At 60.5% G+C, this 14,459-nt stretch overlaps 1 protein-coding gene across 8 annotated transcripts in view; it reads right to left on the bottom strand.

Annotated features, from left to right (window-relative positions):
• Positions 1 to 1,392: 1,392 nt before the first annotated feature.
• Positions 1,393 to 14,459, bottom strand: part of LOC122373284 — a 111,048-nt gene continuing 97,981 nt past the window's right edge. For 7 of the 8 annotated variants that reach the window (XM_043351204.1, XM_043351207.1, XM_043351208.1 and 4 more), the window contains exons 3-10: positions 8,141 to 8,237; positions 5,581 to 5,770; positions 4,911 to 5,122; positions 4,369 to 4,477; positions 3,862 to 3,956; positions 3,091 to 3,558; positions 2,600 to 2,828; positions 1,393 to 2,273 (exon numbers count right to left, since the gene is read on the bottom strand). In XM_043351204.1, the coding sequence (XP_043207139.1) occupies positions 2,133 to 2,273; positions 2,600 to 2,828; positions 3,091 to 3,558; positions 3,862 to 3,956; positions 4,369 to 4,477; positions 4,911 to 5,122; positions 5,581 to 5,770; positions 8,141 to 8,237 (1,541 nt within the window). In that variant the 3' untranslated portion in view covers positions 1,393 to 2,132. Of the gene's footprint in view, positions 2,274 to 2,599; positions 2,829 to 3,090; positions 3,559 to 3,861; positions 3,957 to 4,368; positions 4,478 to 4,910; positions 5,123 to 5,580; positions 5,771 to 8,140; positions 8,238 to 10,106; positions 10,344 to 14,459 lie in introns of those variants that run through there. The other variant, XM_043351200.1, reaches the window with a different exon arrangement.

Here is a 14,459-nt window from a genome sequence, read left to right on the forward strand (position 1 = left end):
TCCGGTAATGCCAGCGCTACCTATCAGTCGATCAAGGCCATTGCCCGTCCTGTATCGGGCGTGCTAAAACACAGCCGGCGTTTTTCTGTGGGCTGCACCCGTATACGCGGCTACGTCAATCAAGATATCACGTGTGCCGTGCGATGGAACTAGTCTTCAGGTGCCATATACGGCTGCAGTCCGCCGCCGCTGCCCGTCACTAGCCGTCCAGCCGGTGGGACGCGCCGATAAAACGTTTAAACGTTTATACTGGTGCCGAGCGATGGCACGGCGGACGGTGACCGTGAGAGGTCACTGACGAGCCGCCGGGGTCAGTCAGTGACCCCAGCGACCCTGCCACCCGCAAGGGTTCGGTGCCGCGCTGACCCTCTCTAGCTCTGTGTAGTTTGGCAGACGATCGCGGGTGATCCGCCATTACGATCGACCGAGCTCGTTGGCGGAATTCGTCGGCCGATCGTCGGAAGGCTACGATGGACTGTGCTCGTTACTCGTGTGTTGATCGGCGCGCTGCCACGTGACTGGCTCCCAGTGGTGCGATAAATTACACGGCACAGCGCGCCGACTGCATTCCAGTCCACAGTGTATCGGTGTCTGTATACGCTCACGGTCTGTCGCATCCCAAGCGTCCAGCTGTTTGTCGGGGCCGCGCGGGAGGTGGAGCAGCTGACCAGTCACGGATATCGACTCCGATAGCCAGGTCTGACCAGCGCGCCACAAGGTCGGCAGCAGGGCTGGAGCGGCGGCCAGCCGGCCGGCCAAGTTAAACAGTCGCTTCCGAGCGCCGCAGCACCCCGAGTCTGCGCAGGGGTCATGGCCGGGCGCGGCCGGCGCCCCCTGGTAGGGCTCCGGACGCCACGGAGCGCCGGCGCTCGGCGGAGCCTGCCAAACTGCCGTAAACAGGCACCATCCGCTGTGGTAGAGAATGAATGAAAATGAATGGCGTCGTCGGGCCGCGGCGCGACTGATCTCGGCTGGGTCGCGACCCCCCACCGGCAAACGCCCGTGACCAGGGGTGCGGCCGGCTGGCTTCGGCTGGCGTCTGGACATGTGTCGCCTCGCCAAGCTGGATTGCAAATGACCTGTCCCAGACGCTATATGATCTTGACGTGCCATCACGAAACCATGCCACCCGCCGGGCGGTTTCAACCAGGCCAGAACTGGTTGCTGTGTTGTTCGCTGGGCGGCCTGCCGCCTCGCTCCGTCAGTCTGACCCGTGTCGGTGTACTCTGGGCCGGTATGAGCGGCGTCTGGGCGAGCCGCCAGCTCCGCCGCGCCGGGCGCCCGGAGCGGGGGCGGCAGGTCACGCGGCCGGCGGCCTGACCCGGCACCGACCGCTGGCCGCCCTCCAGTGACGCTCATCACTCTCTTCCGTCGACCAACGACACACCATGATGAAATCATCCATTGGTTTATTCGGTTACTAACATCTACAAATAGCTCACTTAAAATGGATAACATTACTTTGTTAAAACAGTGTTCCATTGCCCAGTGAGCATACTGTGGCGGCGGCGGCGCACCCGGGGAGCCAGCCCGGCGTCGCGCCCACAACACAACACAAGAGGAAGGCGCCACACCGCGCCACACACACCATGTAACAACTGATGGTAAAACTAAAGATGAATGAATTGGTCCTGCCTGACAAACGTGTTGTGGACGGAATGATGTGAATTTGTCATGAAGACCGCGGCGAACTGATGCTATAACGCTGAGTAACCCGCTACTCTCTCGCTCACACACTGACGCGCTCTCGCTCGCTCGCTTTGTAACTGCAGTGGGGGCGGCATAAGACGCTCCGAGTCTCCGACATGGGTGCGCGGCGCGGCCGGCCGGTCGGCGCAGAGACGCCGCCACGGCGCGACCGCACCCGCTACAAGTTACTTTTAAAAGGCGCACGGTGCACTTTGTATAAATAAAACCGCCCGCCCGCCCGCCACAGGGGACGACCACACCACACCGAACAATAAATTACACATACCGAGGAGTGAGCCCACCGGGGGAGGAGTTAAAAGGAGCCGCGCCGATGGCGACGCTCAGTGACGGTGGGTAAGCCGGCGAGCGAGGTAGGTGAAGGTGCTAGCTGCCCCGGGCCGGCCGGACGGCCGTTTGTACTGGTGCCGGCCGCGCGGGCGGCCCTACCGCGCCCTCCGCGAGAGCTGCGCGGCCTTCTGCACCGCCTCGGCGACCGTCTCGAACACGGGCACGCCCTTGCGGCTGGCCAGATCGGAGAGGTACGAGCGGCCGCGGTTGTAGTCCTTGATGGCAGTCGGCGACAGCTGGGAACAGAGGAGACTCCGGTCAGACACTGTCACCGACCCGGCACCGCGCGGCACACAGTCCAATCCAGCCGCGATCGCGCTCAGACCGGCCTAGCAGCTTTCCACAGTGACATCAACAGTCGGCCCGCTCGACTCCATAGACGTCCATAGTCAGTCGGGCCGACGTCACGCTAGGTCCGCCTCTAAATCACAGTGGCGGCACGCTCCTAACACGGCTAGAGCGGCCGCCCACGCGCCGCCGAGCCCGTCCGCGGCGGACCGGTCCTACCCCCACTCCAAACCCCCACCCCCAGTCCCCGCCACGACAGCGGCAGCACGCTCACCTTTTCGCCTTGGATGACACAGTTGTCGGGCAGCATCTGGATACAGAGCACGACCGAGGCGCCCCGTCCGATGTAGTGCGCCGCCATGGTCATGTGCGCTGGCGCCCGAGAGGTGTCGGTGATGACGAACAGCAGCGTCCGGCACCGCTCGAGCCGCGCCGCCTCCGTGGGCGTCAGCCGCTCGGTAGCCAGCAGAGTGGCAGGGTGCTCGAACGTCAGCGCCGACTTCCTGAGGGGAGAGGAAGGCGTCGGTCAGAACGGGCACGCACAGACACCGGGCCATACATGGTGACAATCTGGGCTAGTAGGCAGAGCGGTTCCAAACTAGTCACTGAATAACGGGAGTTATAAATCTGGCTCAAAAGTAGCAGCCGGACATTGACAGAGATCCATAGCGTAGCAACAGCTCCATCCATTAAGTCGAGGTCGACTACGTCAGCCCTCGTAAATCCATGACTCTGAGCCGCGGCCGGAGAGATCGCGCTACTCACTTGAGGATGGGGATGGCGATGTTCTCTCTCCAGCTGGTGTTGGTCAGCGTGCCGCCCAGGTAGACGTCGCGCACGTCGGAGGTGGGCGCCGAGCCGTTGCTGAGCTGGCGTGCCAGCCGCTGGGGCAGCACCCACTCGGCCACCCGTGTCAGCGGCGTCAGCAACTGGTGCATCATCTCGGCCGTCCGGGAGAGGACGGAGGGACTCTGCCGACCGCCGCGGCCGCCCCGCCGGCCGCTGCCCTGCAGCTCCGTCACCAGCAGGCAGAAGTCCTCGAACGAGAGCCGACCGTCGGGCGAGCCGCCGGCCGTCTGCTCGGTCACTTCCCGGATCTGCGCCATCAGCGCCAGGCAGTCGTTGGGGTAGATGGTGCGGCCCGTGCAGACCCGCAGCGCCGTGCAGACCTCAGCCGGGCTGAGACTGCCGCGACCCTCCGAGTCCTGGTTCGCGAACACCTCACGCAGTTTGCTGCAGGAGACAGGAAGACTGACGTTAGGCACATGTGGGTGGGGTGCCAGGGGGCTCCAATGTAAACAATGAAATCTAGAACACAAAACGCACAAATGTTGACTTTGGTGTTATTGTAAATCGAAAACATCCGATCGCTAAGATTTAGTCCACCACCTGACCGCTGCCAAATAACTACAATAACAAAACATTGGCTGTGGCTACTTATGTTAAATGCCAAGGCCAGGCTATGAGCACCACTGACGAAACAAGTGGCTCCCTGATCCCTGGCTAAGTCGCGTGACCGGCGGCCGCCCTACTCACTGTAGCTTGTCGGCCAGCGTGATGTGGGCGTTCCGGACTGGCACGGCATTGTCGTCCAGCCGCAGGTCCTGTACCCGGATGTCTTTCTTCAGCACCTGCCGGGCGGGAGAAGGTCGCGCGGTCAGCGCCGGCAGCCTTGGCACCCGCTGAGAGTGGCCCGTAGTACGGCGGGATCAGGGCGGATCAGTGGCGCGGCGGATCAGAGCGGACAGTCCGGCCGATAAGGTGCCATCGGGTCGGACCACCTGCCGCGCGGCCGTCCCCCCGCCCCCGCTATCGCGTCCCGCACCGGCCTTGTGTGAGTGTGTGTGCGCGGCGCGGTATCCGCGCACCTGATTAAACAATGACGCCACACCTGCCGCCGGCTGCCTCAGGCTCACTACAGACGGCAGGTTTCTGAGGAACCACTCAGGCCCGGCGCCAAAGCGGCACGCTGGAACGGCCATTCGCCTCAGAAGACACCCCACCACACGGTAGCATCTCGCACGCGTGTCCACTAGCGCGTACCTTGTCAGTGCAGTCGAGGGCTGACGAGATGGTCTCGAACACGGGGAGGCCCTGTCGCTCGACCAGGTCCTGGAGGTAGTTCTGTGTTCGGTTCAGGTCGCAATATTCACTGCCGAAGGAGGAGATACAGTGTCAGAGCGCATGCGGACATAAACAGCGACAGTGCGAGCGAACGCGGGCGCGATAAGACCTGTACCGAAATCGTCCGATACGAAAATAACACCTTACAGTAGCACAGTGAGGGTCCTAGCCACCCGGACCAAGATAGATTTTCGTGAACTCGACTACGGCAGTCAACACCGCCGTAAGATAGCTCTGAAGAGTAGTGCGTCGTGGGCGTTTGAGGGTCGCTTTGTCGACCCTAATCACCGCCGGGAGGAGAGGGGAGGGAGCGAGGGGCGATCGGCCGCGATACGGCTCTGTTTTAGGCTCACCTGGTGGCCGATAGTGACCATGACATCACCGGTCGACCGACCTCTGGGTCAGACCCCTCACCCTCACCTTCCCTTCCCCGCGCTAGGTAGACAGAGAGCCCGACTCACGTGTTTGTGATTTTCTCTCCGCAGATGGTGGCGCTGCTGGCGTGCCTGCTGACCACCAACACTAGTTTCCTGCCGCTGGCCGCCAGATAGGAAGCCTCCAGCATGGAGGACACGCCGCGCGTCTGGTTGTCGATGACGAAAAACAGCACGGTGGCACTCTGCTTGGCCTCTTCCTCGAGAGCGATCAGGCCAGGGTGCCAGGACGCCACTTGCTGTGGGAGAACAGAAAGCACGGTCAGTGACTGGGAGGGGTGCAGATCGGCGGGGGTGGGGGGGGGGGGGAGGGAATGACATCACCCGTCGGGGCCGATGTGCGTCGCTGACGTCGCATAAACAGGGTGTCAGGTGCGCCGGGGAGCTATTCGTGTCGTTTGGCAGAGTGCGCCGACTGCGCGCGTCGCTGCGCCGCCGCATACCGCTGGCCCCCCGCCCGCCGCCGTCGGACGGCAGAGATGAACGAGATACACAACACACCGGCCTGCGGCGCCCGGCGGCCTTCAGACCGCCGCTGCTACCCTGACCATAGCCCGCCCCGGAACATCGTTCGGAAGCGGCGCTTCCGAACCGTGCCGACCCGGGACCTTGGCTGTGAGAGACCCCACCAGCCTCTCCAACCCAGGGCCGTACCGCGGAAGTGCCCACCCACCCAGACGACCACACCGTCACGTACCGGGTTGTAGTAGGTGATGCCGAGCTCCTTGAGCCGCGGGATGGCCTCGTCGCGTCGCCACGTGGTGGGGTTGCACGATCCGCCCAGGAACACCTCGTACTTGCCGCAGCCGATGGGCGGCGCCGACTTGCAGAGCCGCGCCGGCGGCCGCTCCTGCTGGCACGAGATGACTGGAGGCGGCGGCACCTTCCTGCGAGAGACGCCAGAGGGAGAATGTTAGACGGTATTCAGAGGGCGCGGACGGGTATCAGTTGACACGGGGCCTGTGTTTATGCAGGGAAAGTGTCGACTAAACAAACTTTGGTGGCGCTATGCACTGGGGATCCCCGGGCCAGCTCGCGGCGAGCGCCCGCACTGCTTTGACCATGTGGAGACGAGTATCTCGCTGTGATCGGACGGTCGCTGCGGTGTGTGCTCGACCGCGGACCAAGGACAGCGCGGCCGGAGGCGGAAGGTGGCGAGTGTGACATCAGCGGCCCTGGCAGCGGACACTGCCCCTCTCAGACCACGGACCACCGCGGACCAGAGACCACGGACCGCGGAGTACAGGGCAGCGCCGCCGTCTGATCGCCGGCCAACGCAAACAGCGCGTTACGGTAGGCCAGTCCAGCCGGCCACCGCTCCTCTCAGAGAACAGACACCGGGCGGGGCGGCCTCTGAGGCATCCCGCCAGCGGTGTCTGCCTTTCAACTCATCCCATCTGCCGCCGTCGGACGGTGATTCAGGAGAGCCGGGGAGTTCTCTAGACACCAGTACACCCGGCAGTGCGCCGTCATCACAGTCCGAGCCTATGACGGCCGCCGACACCGGGATGTGACGAGGGATCATATGCCGCCTGTTTATAATCAACAGGTGTGACTCACCGTGGTCACTGAGTTACAACCGGTGAGCCATAATCCTGGCAAACCGCCGGTACAATTGTCCGTCTATTTATTGAGTGGTGTAGCAGCTGTCCATGCCGCCGCACCCAACACGGCTGCCGGCGGCCAGAAAAAGCTGCCGAACGGCGAAAACATGACGTCCGACACTCTCCGGGCGCCAAAACGAACCGACCTGAGTCGGTCTGAGTGGGAGCGAGCCGGAAGGGATCCCTGGGAATCATCAGCAACCGTCTGGGCTTCCAGGGCGCAGACGTGTCTTCCAGTTGCCCCTGGGGTCCGGAAAGCCAGCCATGAGAGGGCGGAAGCCAACTCCGGCGCATCCCACGCTTTGCCGGCATTCCCCAGTGTGAGACGACGTGCATGGGTGTTGGTCAAGAGCAGCTGTCGGCTCCACGGGCTTTTCCTTCAGCTGTCACATTGCCAGTCAAGCTATGCAGCGAGCATCTAGATCGGTTAACATCCCGCTGTTTAGTCACCCATCCCTGAAGCGACCGAGACTCAGGCGTCGATCGGTGGGAGGCGGCTTTAACTGGTTCGTTGTCGCGACTCTCAGCTGTCGTCCAGCGCACGCCACCGCACATATCCCGTCATATGGTGACGGAAGCGGCGAGTGGCCACATCCTGGCCTATCGGTGAAATGCCGGCCTCTGCCCGTTCATCGCTCTCATTTACGTAAGCTGTCGCGATTGTGGCGGCACACTTCACCCTCAGACGTCGGGCCAGAGCCGCTCCGCCCAGCTCCGGCGCGCGTTAGAGTGGGTCACTGCGTATCACCACGGCGGTACGATAACATGTGACCCGTCGGCGCACACCTGTGTGGCTGTCTGTCGTCACAGCTGCGCCCAGTCGGCCCTGGCGCCTCCGATGGCTCCGCGGGGTCACGAAGGAGGCTCGACTGTCCGGGGTCTTTCAGCCGAACCCGCGGCGCCATCGCTATCACCGCCTGGCGGCTGAAGCTGGTTTTTGGTACCGCGACGTAGGTCAAAGCACGGTTAAGCGCGATAACGCTCAGCTGGGAACCAAAAGTGTGTATCCGCCGAATTTGGGCACGAGGAACCACCGGTCGAGGGCTTTCCAATTAGCGGAACATTCAGCTAGCACAAACTGCATGCGGAAACACCCAAAAATGTCCTTTGCACGAGGACCGTTTTGCACTCCAAAAAGATGTGACAGTTGTCAGAGTTTTACGGCCTTTGTCCCTGAGCTCCTCTCTCCCAGGCCTTACGGGAACGGGGCGTGATAACGAGCTGTCCGCCGACGGCCGGCAGATTATCGCCCTAAGCCGGGCTGCCGTGACTCGGACGGACCATGAGCTGTCCTGCGCGCGTGACCCGGTCATTACTTGGTGAAAGCTCGCGCGCAGCTGGCCTCAAGAGCGGCCTACAGCGCGTCCGTCCTCCAGCCAGCGCCAAGGACGGCGCGGCGACACGACACCAGCCGTCGCGTGAGACGGCTTTTAGGAGCTTTCGCGGCGAGCGTTTCACGAGGCAGCTCAGATTCCGTATCGCCGCCAACAGAAGCTCGCCTTCTGACAAAAACAGTGCCGTTTTGTGGTATCGCCGCGACCGATAGTGGCATGGCAACTGCTCCGACACACCCGCCTGAAGTCGCAGAGACGCGATAAGGCGTCCTCTGGACTCGGCCCGCCCTCCCCGCCCGCTGGTGGAGCGGACACTTACTTTTTGAGGTTGTTGACGAAGAGGCAGAAGGAGGCGAACGTCATCTCGTCCGCGGTGCGTGTCGAGCAGTCACGGCTCGAGTGCACCATCTCCTGAACTGCAACAGATAGGAGAGAACGGATGGTCAGAGGTGGGAAAACGGTCACCGACGGGAGATGTGAGATACGCGCACACTGAGGGACAGACACAGCACAGAGACAGTCACATGGGGACTGGGGAGGTACAGCGTCACCCAGACCGCGTGCAAAACCTGCTGGTTACTAGGGGCCGGGCTCCCCTTTCTCAGGAATCGGCTGGCGTGCCGCGGCGGCATCCGTTCTAACCTGCTGTCCCCGGCCGCTGCTGCAAATGGCTGCAGCCGGTTGACGTCAGTCCATCCAGGGTCAACATTACGGAGCCCAGCGGCGCTGCATGACGTCCGTTGCGTCACCATGGACCCATTAGGAGGGCCGCCGGAGCCAATTGGCGCACCTGACGGCGCGGCGTCTCCGTAAAAGGCTGGCGCCGCTCGGCCGGTACCCACGACCGGCACCTGCTGCCGCCTGGCGGGCGCCGCGCGCGTCCCGCCGCCGCTCCGACCGCCAGCTACCGGCCCCGGCACTGTCCTTGGCGGACACCAGCGGCAGACGCGCTCAATGACGGCATGTCCGAGACACGTGAAATAAACAGGCTGTCGGTTTTTGTGTGTGACCTCCGGAGCTGGTTTGGTGAGCCTCCAGTGCCGGAGTCCGGAGCCGGAGCCAGGCCAGCGCCGCTGAAACAGCTCGCAACCACAGGTGCGCCGGCAGGTGCAATCCCGCCGAGGATAAACAACGACATACTTGTCACCGCCTAAACAATTCCCGTGTACTACACCGGTGTCCAGCCTGGGTACTTTCCACCATTTTTAGCCGGTCCGACACATCCTGGCTACACGGCCCGGCTGCCACCGCCGACCGTTTTCCGGCCGAGCCGTTCTGGACTGTACGTCATCGAGCTCGCCTGGGGGCTGTTGCCGGCGGGAGAGCTGGCCGCTCTCCGGACCCCCGGCGCCGCCGCCGTCAGCCCAGCCCGGCCTCGGTGGCAGGCGGCCAGGACGGCCCAAAATATCGCCGGTCGGCCCACGCAGCTCGGCCGCCACTCCTAAACGGAGCGGCGCTGACACACGGCCCACCCGGCACCGCCGCCGCCTCAAAGGCGAACGGGGCGCGGCCGGCACCGATTTAGAACGCCGACTGACGCACTCAGGAGAACCAAACAATGAGCTCAAAGTTGTCTCCGGGCAGCTCTGAACGGCCGCTCCACTTGGCTGACGCTGGCACGTACCGAGGCGACAGCCGGAGCCAGAGCTAACTCGGCCGCGGCACCATGTCGATATTTAAAGACCATATTATCGCGCGGCCGGACAGCGGAGGTGCGATATCGGCCGGCCGGCGAGGCTGTGGGCTGTAAGTCAACAGCGCCGGCCGGCGGTATCTGTCACCGGAATACAGCAGCTGGTCGGGGCAGCGATGGAGGCGACAGGCGGAGAGAGAGCCTCCCAGGTACCGCGTCACCTGCTACCGCCGCCCGCCCACTCTGCCGGGAGAATCGAGCTCCCGTCCTCTGCCTCACTTGGTTACCTGCTCACACACCGCGCGGCAGTGAGAGGCCGATCACCGCGCTCGACTGGAGACAGGTAGTGCCACGGCTGACTGACTACAGCGGACAGACGGGTACAGCGGGGCTGGTGTGTGTGACAGTCACGGGCACAGAGTCTGTCCACTGCACAGCGCCGCACAGCTGACAGTCGGCAAAGGGCAGTGCCGACACCGCTAACACAAGGGAACACCGGCCGCGCCAGGGGAGAGAATCAGTTACCAAGTGAGCAGAATCAAGAGTCGACGACCAGCAAGCACACCACACAAAAGGCACAGGAATGAACTCAACAGTCACTGTTTACAAGCGGGACCCACACCAACACCAGCCTGATCAGACGAGAACGTACCCTTTCCGTCGCGCTTCCCTCTCCTGGGCCTGGCGCGGCGCACGGCACGGGGTGCCTCCGCGTGCACGGGATGTTTGCGCTGCGCGCGCCCGCTGGAACGGGGCAGCTTCTCGTATCGGCCAATGTGTCGGGTCGGGACGCTAGTGTAGGACATGGCGCCCATGGTGCCGGTCACTGAACGCGGTCCTGGCTCGCCACGACGCCTACCGTAGCACCGACCGCGCTCAACTGGCGTCCGCCGCGCTCGGCGTCCGCACCAAGGTGCGGCGACGCTAGTGCCGCCCTAGCGGAGATTGGACGAACTAACGGCTGACGACCGAGACGGCGGCTCGGTGAGGCCGACGGCGGGCAGTCGGTCGCCCGCCGCTGAGAGGAGGGGTGTTCTGCTGAGGACTGAGGTGGACCGGCGCCGCCATGCAATAACCGGTGCTTCTAATTGTTGGGACGGAATCCAAACTGGGGTTGAATTGGAAGATATCTTAATACTTCCCTGAGCAGGCAATTAAATAGAATACGGAATCGATGCGTCCACACAATTTCATGATTGAGAATGAACTTAAAGATGTCAGATTCCTCGTCTGCCGGCATTCATTCATTAACTGAAAGGTGCAGCGAGAAAGTGCAATGCCACAGCCCGCAGGTCAATTGCTGCGTGATTACTGATTACATAATTCCACACCACAATTTTCAGAGAAGCACTTACAAGCGGAACATTATCTCAGATGCCTGAGTTCAATGTTCCGACTAAATGTGAAAGAAACTAGTTAGAAAGTATGCGCCAGGCCTTTCAAAACGCGCTAGTTCGTACAGACATATCCTTCATACTCCAGCATCCCACGTTCTCAATGAAAGCACGGTCGTATGCTCCCGCCATTGAGACGGCAAATCGCGCATTGCGGCCGGTTGCGCAGTTGTCAGTTGCCAGGAAGGGCGCAGTCTGCGGCCGCCAGACAACGTAAGCAGTTCAGGAAGACGGCGCGATACGAGGACCGCATCAGCGGACGCTGCTGTGCTCACTTCCGCGGGCGAGCGAGGATGCATGTCAGCAGCCTGCGTCCTCTGCCCGGCACCGGGCGCATGACCCGGACGAAAGGCGCCACTGCTGCGCGTCAGCGCTCGTGCAAAAATCAGCACCAGTCTGCACGAAAACACAGGAAGTGTTCCAGGGCAGTTCGTGAACGTTCGTCGTGACACAAAATACATATGATGTTTGTATGAGACCGCTGCTAGGATGGAAACTTATTATTCATACCCGCATGGCTGGCAGATGACCCGCGCGACGGCGGTGACCTCGAGGCCAGGTCACACGCCCCTCGCCCGGAGCGGGGGCGGCGGCGGTTGGCGCGACAGCCGGTCCGCCGCGTTCGGTCGGAGCCAGCGACGGAGCGCGGTCGGCGCCGAGTATTGAGGCAGGCCGGCCGTAGTGGGGAAAACCGCCCAGACCGAGACTACCGGGCCACCGGTGCGGCTCCGCCACCGGCCTCACTCTGTCGCTACCGCCGCTGGCATGACCTTTAGCCGGACCTTTAGCCAGCCCGGACCCGAACGGGAGCTCCACCTGCACCGGCCGGTGTACCCAAAAAGAAATAACGAAATAAAAGAGCCTGGCCCTGATAGCTACCCCCGCCGGTGTTAGGGGGCTCAATCAGGGGCGGGCGGATCATAGAGAACTCTTTGCACAGGCTCTTACGTTGGGCTGATGCAAGGCACGTCTGACGTCTGTACGGCCGCCGGGGAGCGATCAACCGCTGGCGGACGGCTGTCAGCAGCCGGCGTATCGCTCAGAGCAGATACCGCCGCGGAGGGTCACAGCGGGCACGTGTGTGCCGGGGGACACCGCGGCCCGCGCGCCACGCGGAACTACACGGCCGATCGGCAGATAAGACGACGGTGGAGACGGATGGGCGGTGGTGGCGCTGAGGGCCGTCACTGGCCCACGGAGGGTCGGCGCGGGCCAATGGACGAGGGATGGTCGTGGCCAGAACAGAGCCGGGCCAGGGAAGCGCGGACGGATCACCGACGGTTAGCAGAATGAGAGTGGAAGACCAATGTCCGTTACCGCTGTGTATACGAAACCCAGAAGGTGTGAAGCTACGACATGCGGAATTCGCGCGAATCTGGAAAATCCGGCGAACCCGACCCCTACTGTTTAGATTTTCCGCTAGGTGCTTTGAACTCTACAGAAAAGAAACGGGGCTGACAAAAGTATTCTGCAGGCTCGTTTACACTGCGCCGTACCTGACGCGACGAGTGATATAGCACGGAACCTTGTTGAGCCGTTTGCCGGCCGGAGCCAGAGGGCGACACGCGTACGCCGTTCGCCGAGGAAAGATCACAACATTTGACACCACAGGAACGCACTGATGGGGTGCGATCGGGCAGGGGCATACCCAGTGGAACGATGGTCGTAAATAGGGACAGCGCGGGTGCCGATTCCACCGTGCTTGGAGCCTACCGTGCCGTATACCTGGCATGACACCGACGGTTCTACTTAGCAGTCACGTCAGCCGAGTTCGTGACGGCACCCATACGACGCCGAGCTCACAAACCACGAGATTCTGGCCAACTAGAGCACACAACATGCGCCACAGACATTCACACAAATCCAGAACCCACACTTCGGGAGGTGATTCAATGCCTACGTGACGCAGGCAAATCGCCACTTTGATCGTAATCTAGTTAAAAATATACCATCCAATAACATGGCGCCCTCGTGAGTCTAAGTCGGCATCAGAGATCTTCAAAATTTCCCGGCCGAGGCAGCGTAATCGGGCCTTTCGAAAATCAGACCAGCGTTTTCAAAGGCACCATTCGGGTAAATAATGGGTTTCCCGGCGGGCGGCGGCAGGTTTTCCACTCTGACCGACCCCGTCCATTGCCGACGGTGCCCACTGCAGACTACAAATAATCTCTCCGTGCGGCTGACGCCAGTACGAGCTCGATCGGCGACCATCAATGAGGCCGCGCGCCGCGTGACACGTGCCAAAATACACACTGGAGGCGTGAGACAGATATCTCGATTAGCGCGGCGCAGTGAGTCTGTGAGGCATTATCAGGGCATTGCTTAGCCAGGAGTCAGTCCGCTACATCATAAAACAAAAATATGTGCTTCGATTCTAGCACAACAAACAGGACGCGAAACGTACAAGACCGACAGCAGGGAAACCAAAGACTGCCACTCTTGAAAAAGCAGATGCAAGCGCGGAAAGCATTGTGTCTCACGTCGTACACCTGACAAAAGCAGTGCGTCACAAAGCTCATCCATTGCTGCATGGCGGGAGCGCAGTCAGGCGCATTAGGCGGCATTAGCAGAGGCCGTAACGTTTCCGATATCCTTCACGGTCTACTCCTTTTCTGAGAGAGCCGTAAATATAGGAATCCAAAAATACTCCGCACTGCTGTAAAGTATGGGCTTCAACGAACAAATATGGTGTGCGTCACGAGTGCCATCATGTCGTGACGTCCGTTCACACGGCCTTCTAGTGTGAACTAAAAGGCTCTGGCACTTGGACCTTTTTGAAACCCTACAAAAAATGACTCGCCGAAAACGGAAACATAACAGTAGCAATGCATGTCGGACACCTGGTATGTTGCACAGTGCGTCACAATTATATAGTTGCCTTCCACATAGTGTGAGAACTATCCGTCGCCTCACACGTGTGCAGAGTCACACAGGCTGTTTCACGAAATACTGAGTGACTGGGGGTATGAGCAGACGAAAATGCCCGGTATGTGCTATGGCTGGACCGGATACCAAAGGGAATCAACAAACATAGACCTAACGGGGACTGATGTCACTATTTGAACGGAACCATGACAGGATTTGGAGAACACTTTAAAATTTCAAAAAGGATGACAAATATTACGAGTGGAATATATTCATTTTGCTCTATAGAACGAAGACGAAAACGAAAAACTTTGGCAGGAGTCTGAGAAAAACCAATGTCGTTGAAGCCGTTTATCAGTTCTGATTTCTGCGAAAAAACAAAACTTGGGGTTTTTCTTGGACAACATACTATATCAAATATTCAGCTAAGAATTTCGTGAAACGTTTCGTCTTTTTGTAACAGGTAAATGAAAAGAAAAAGATAACCGCTAATGATAGGTAACGTTAGGTACCACATACCTACACGTTAGGTACAAGTAACGCATAATGGTTCACCACTTTCACGTTTTACAAAACGGCGTGATAGCCCTGTATGAAAACATGGAAGAAAACGATTCAATAAATAAAAGTTGGATCAATTTATTCTTTGGAGCGCTCTTGCGAGGAACATTATGAATATTAGAGAGAGAAAATATATGAAAAAATGACCTCTCCTCGACATTTAAAAATTATTTGAATAGCCAAAT

This window comes from Amphibalanus amphitrite, unplaced genomic scaffold, assembly GCF_019059575.1.
Source record: "Amphibalanus amphitrite isolate SeventyFive unplaced genomic scaffold, NRLGWU_Aamphi_draft 001472F_arrow, whole genome shotgun sequence".
NCBI lineage: Eukaryota > Metazoa > Arthropoda > Thecostraca > Balanomorpha > Balanidae > Amphibalanus > Amphibalanus amphitrite.